General features: G+C 37.1%; 1 protein-coding gene and 1 pseudogene across 1 annotated transcript in view; both read right to left on the reverse strand.

Annotated features, from left to right (window-relative positions):
- Window positions 1–942, reverse strand: part of LOC111692096 — a 7,612-nt pseudogene extending 6,670 nt beyond the window's left edge.
- Window positions 943–1,273: 331 nt separating this feature from the next.
- LOC108910626 (brachyurin) overlaps window positions 1,274–5,881 on the reverse strand; it is a 15,727-nt gene continuing 11,119 nt past the window's right edge. The window contains exons 2-4 of the mRNA XM_018715304.2: window positions 2,070–2,284; window positions 1,631–2,010; window positions 1,274–1,579 (exon numbers count right to left, since the gene is read on the reverse strand). Of these exons, the coding sequence (XP_018570820.1) occupies window positions 1,413–1,579; window positions 1,631–2,010; window positions 2,070–2,284 (762 nt within the window). The 3' untranslated portion in view covers window positions 1,274–1,412. The remainder of the gene's footprint in view (window positions 1,580–1,630; window positions 2,011–2,069; window positions 2,285–5,881) is intronic.

Genomic DNA, 5,881 nt, shown 5'->3' on the forward strand with positions numbered 1-5,881 from the left:
CCATCAAATTGCTCATTGAAATTTAGCTGTGTATACCAAATTTCATTCATTTATCACAACGCGATTGAGAGATATTGCAAAAAAATGATTTCCATTCCTCCCTCTTCAATGGGTCCCTGTGCCCTTAGGAAGCATTTCCGGACCCATGTTCATATGAACTTTTTTACTTAGTTTTGATCATAGAATCGGCCTGCTCAGGGTTGGCAGCTAATTATGAGACACCCTGTATACAACTAAATTTGAAAAAAAAATAAAATTTTTAACTAGAGTATACTTGGTGTCCCTTCGAAGAAAATAAATCTAAAAAGAATGTTTTAGTAATAACCCTGCCCCCGGAATAGTCATTTGAAAATGGACCTTTTTTTGAAAAATGGGATAAATAAATGGAATTTTACAAAAACTATTTGACCGATCGAGCAAATCTTTTGCAAATCTCTTAAGGAAATAAAAACTCACATTTTGGGAGTTTGGTAAGATTTTATTAATTATTTAAAAAGTTATTAACAATTAAAGAAAAAGCACTTTTTCCGTTTAATTTTGCAATAACTTTTTTGTTTATAAAGCAATTTTAACTGATAAAGTCTCATTTTAAAGATGAGTGATGAATGATGAATGATGAGATGAACTAGATCAAATCGTCCGTTGAACTTTTTTGCTAAGATTAATAGTTTTTTTGACAATAACGCGTAGAACGAAAAATGATAAATTTTTGACGTTTTTGTTGATAAAAAACAGTGACGCTATACTTTTTTCATGACCCATTTGATGAGACGCCTCTTGTATTATCATTCCCAAGACTTTCCAACAATAAAATCACGCCCAGTAATTTTTACGAGTTCTCCATGATTTTTCACCTCTATTTCTTGGTCTATAACTGGATTTGGGACCCTTTGATATTTTAATAGGAAACGTTTCTGTCGTCACGGAATGAAGAGTAGACATTGAAACCCCTTTTAGGGGGTTCATAATACTAATTTCTATGACGGCAAATAATATACTAATATACTACGTGGCATCCGGTTCAGCGGTAAAACTCTCGTGTAATTTATTAAGAATGTTGAAAAGAAAACACTTACCAAAGAGAAAAAAGCTTCGTTGAATATAGAGATTACGTGCTTAGATTTGTTTTATCACTTTTCAGATATACATCTGCAGATACAAGTTGATCTTTTAAATCAGACTTTTTATGGGGACTTGAAAATGTAGCAAATCGAGTTGGTGGTTATCTTTCTATGTCAGTAGATCTTATAATCTTAATAGTAAATTATCAATACTAATTTAACTGTTATTTATTACTAAAAATCCAAATATTTAGACGACATTAACAAACGACACACTACAGCAAACAAGAGTTTTTTTTTCTGTGTGCTTTATTCAACATATTACGTCTGTCACATTTCTGCCAAAATCGGTCACACGCCGGAATTTTCCGTGATCCAGGTCCTGAAATTGGAGATTCTGGAGAATACGGTCGGGTGTCCTGCCTCACAGGTGGAAGCACTTAAGGATAGGAGACCAACCTGAACTCCGTCGATCACCAGAGGGCCACCAGAGTCTCCCGTACAGCCACCCACGATGCCTAAGGAAAGACTTGTAACTGCTTAGGATCGCAACGTATTATAACACTCACCAGTTCCCGAGGTGCAAAGGTGAAAAGCCGTTATCAAGCTTCCGAAGAGGGTCCTGCATAGGTTGTTGCCGATTACGTCGACGTAGACACCACGTAGGGTTGGAGAAGCGGCATTGGAGGCGTCAGTGGTTCTTCCCCAACCCGTCAAGAGACCATTGGATCCCTCGAAGGTACCCGCCGTGGTCGGGGCTAGAGGAATGACCTGAATATTGTCGTTGGTGTTCACCTCCTCAGGCAGGAGGATGACCGAGATGTCGTTGGCGAAAGTTACGTCGCTGTAGTAGATGTGGTTCTTGATGCTGGTGCTGGTCACGCGTACTTGGGTTTCTTCCTCTATGTTGAAGTAGTGAGCTCCAAGTCTGACTTGCACGAAGGAAGCGCTGGAAAGTGGTGATATGTTAGCTTTGGAGAAGGTGTAGCGCTTCGATGAATGGATTACCTTATGGTACAGTGGGCGGCAGTCAAGACGCAGCTGGCGGAGATCAGGGAACCTCCGCATAGGCTGTTGCCGTTGATGATGACGGCGACTTGGTAAGGGATGGAATTGCGAGCTACTTCTGCGCCGCCGATGATCCTGGATCCAGGAAGGTCCAGGTGGCTGGAATTGATGGGCTCCACGTGAATGTTGTTTGGAACCAGTTTTGACAAGTCAAGCTGGAAAAATTATCATGACGGTTAAGAAAATAGCAACTTTCACGCATAAAATGTCATATATGAAAACTTTACTTTTTATAACTTCATAATGTGGTTCCGTTAATAGTCCAGTCACTGAAGGCAAAAATAAAGTAAAAGCTCCCAATTTTTTCGGATAGCATGGATTTTCCTGAAAATTTACATATAAGCTCATCTGACCCCCCTCTTCANCTAAGTGAATTATACTGCAAACATAAATGTCTGAATTAAAAAATTAAATGCCTTTTTCATTACTAAAGTGAATGCAATGCGCTGTTTTATTTACTTATACAATGGTAATACTAAGTGAGTTATACTGCAAACATAAATATCTGAATTAAAAAATTAAATGCCTTTTTTATTACTAAAATGAAAGGAATGTTTTTTTTTATGTTTTAATAAGAATCTTTGATAAACTGCCACAGACATTGCTTTTCTACAAAAACTTACTTTCCTTCTATTTTAGTAATACTAAGTGTATTGCAAAGGTAAATATTTGAATTAAAAAATTAAATGTCTCATTTATTACTAAAGTGAAAGGAACGTATTGTTTTTTATGTTTTATTAAGAACCATTAAAAATATGTCATGCACCACAAAACAATGTCAAGCCAACTTTATTTTGGCGAAATAAGTTTCCAAATGAAACATGTCAAATTTTTAAAATAAATTTTGGTTGTACAATTTTCTTACCGAAACCCCCACGTCCTTGAATTAATGTCCGGAAATTTTTCCTCAATCACGCATTTTTCTAGAAAATTTTCAAAAAATGCGTTCCTTCGGAAAAATGTCCGGTAATAATTCAAGCACTAGGGAGATTATAAGTGAAAATTTCACTCGATCGGGTGTGGACACAAATTGATACATTTTGTGTAAAATTGAGTGAACTTTTCTGTACTTTATATTCGTGATTGGCGACTTTGAAAGCCAACGAGTAACAAGTTTCAGCGTAATCTTGAAATTCTGAATGCTTTTCCGATTTTTACATTCGCCATATTGGATCCCCCATCTTTTATTCAGGAATTTTCGGATCTGAACTTCAAATTCGTAATCAGCGACCCCAAAAACCCCCGGTAACAAAATTCAGGCAAAAATATTGAATGGAGAAATGTATGACTTAAAGGGGTAAGTAGGACTCTGGTCTGTTGGTGGTTTCACCCAAATTTAAGGGATTTTTATTAAAAAATTACTTGGTAAATCGGTTTTTGGGCCGATTCGGATTCAGCATAAAAAAAATACACACAATCTATGTACTCATGTCGTTGTGTAGATTCTTGTTTGTGGGGCAGTATTATTATTATTAAAAAAGAGATAAATATTAGAAATAAGCAAACCTCAAATTATTGATAATAAAACTGGTCTTTAGAAGACGCAAGAACTTTTTTAATGTTTGTTACTTGCATTGCAAACTTAAACCTCCTAAAAAAAATTAAAGAGTTAAAAAAATACCTATTTTATCTAACCCTGAATCTAAAAAGTGTGATATCAACATCCGTTCCAGTAAACCGGTAGATTAGATTAGAACTACTGAATACAAAGAATAAACACTTGATTGATTTACATTCGTGTATTGTTTCAACTTTCCACATTCTACCATATATTACAATTACAAATTAAACTCCAGCCTTCAGTCGTATCCACTCCCTGAAGGAACTGACTCTAGTGAATCCCGTGGGGCTCTCATCAACGCAACTTCCCGAACCGAAGGACACGATACCCACTTGGACCCCGTCGACCACCAGAGGACTGCCTGAATCACTGTTACAAGCACCTACCACCCCTACAGAAATAGGTAGTTACAATTTTTTACAGAAAGGAAAGAGGAGTAGACTCACCCACTCCGGAGGTACAGATATTGGACGTTCTCACGAGGATATACCTAACGGCGCACTCTTCGTTGGAGATGACGTCAAGGGACACCCCTCTTAGGACGGGAGATACAGCGGAGTCGTCTGCGGTCTTTCCCCAACCGGTTAAGTAGGCGGAATTGCCTTCATAACTTGGAGCAGAAGAGAGAGGTAACGAGATAGTTTGGATAGCACCACCAAGGGTGACGGGGGACGGCAGGAAGACTATCGCGACGTCGTTCTCTAAGAATTCCGTGTACTCCTCGTGGTTCACGAAGTCGAGGCTGGTTACTCGCACCTGGGTGTCTTCGACTTGGGTTAAGTTGTGGGCCACCAGGACAACCACTACGAATGAGGCTCTGGAACAGAATAAAGTCAAAAGCTTGGTACGAGGCTTGAACGTAGATCATTTAGAATTACTCGACGGTGCAGCTGTCAAGACCGCAATCGTTGATATCAGGGAATCGCCACAGACGAATGTACCGTTTAAGAGTACGGCTGTTTGGTAGGGTGCGGAGTTTGGTTGGATCTCGTTTCCTCCGATGACTCGGGATCCTGGAAGACCATCATGATCTTCAAGTGGCTGTAAGTTTATCAATGAAACGACTGAGTGCAATACGAAACTAACTTGTCGTCGAAGTTAGTTTATGCTGGAAAATCAGCAGTCAGTCGTGTATATTACTTCGGCTAGCAACGACCAGTTTACTAATAAACCAGGAAAGAAAACATTTTGAAATTTATTAATTACTGGGTGTGATTTTATTGTTGAAAAGTTTTGGGAATGATAGTACAAAAGGCGTCTCATCAAATGGGTCATGAAAAAAGTATAGCGTCATTGTTTTTTATCAACAAATAGGTCAAAAATTCGTCATTTTTCGTTGTACGCGTTATTGTAAAAAAAAATATTAATCTTAGCAAAAAAGGTCAACAGACGATTTGATCTAGATAAACTCACTTTTAAAATGAGACTTTATAAGTTAAAATTGCTATATAAACAAAAAAGTTATTGCAAAATTAAACGGAAAAAGTGCTTTTTCTTTAATTGTTAATAACTTTTTAAATAATTAATAAAATCTCACAAATATTTCCCAAAATGTGAGTTTTTATATCATTAAGAGATGTGCAAAAGATGGGCTCGATCGGTCAAATAGTTTTTGCAAAATTCCATTTATTCATCCCATTTTTGCAAAAAGGCCCATTTTCTAATTCCGGGAGCAGGGTTGTGACTAAAACATTCTTTTTTAACTCATTTTCTTCGAAGGGACATCAAGTATCCTCTAGTTAAAATTATTTTTTTAACTAGACCCCGCACATTTTATATGGAAAACGGTCTTCCGGTGAAATTTGCTACAAATTTGGGAAATTGTTCGTTTTGTACCCCTGATCAAAAGTGTCAGTGGGGTCGAAGCTCAAAATGCACATCTTTAGGCTCTACGGCAATTTTTAGTGGCCAAAAACGGCAAAAATTCATTTTTTTTAAATATTATGTTTAATGCTTGTACAGTCCCTTAAGTTTTCATTAAATTGTATGCGTGTGAGTATTTTATGTAGGAATATGTCCATGTCTAATTATATGTGTGTATATGTATTTGTGTGAGAGGGTTTTTGAATGCACAATTATACAAGATTTAATACACACCGTCTCAATATTATTTTGTGGTTTTAATAACCTTCAATGAACTCGGAACTCTCATGCATTTTTTCAAAGAGTTCCCAAGAGTTGCCAAAGAGTT

This window comes from Anoplophora glabripennis, unplaced genomic scaffold (assembly GCF_000390285.2).
Source record: "Anoplophora glabripennis isolate ALB-LARVAE unplaced genomic scaffold, Agla_2.0 scaffold884, whole genome shotgun sequence".
NCBI lineage: Eukaryota > Metazoa > Arthropoda > Insecta > Coleoptera > Cerambycidae > Anoplophora > Anoplophora glabripennis.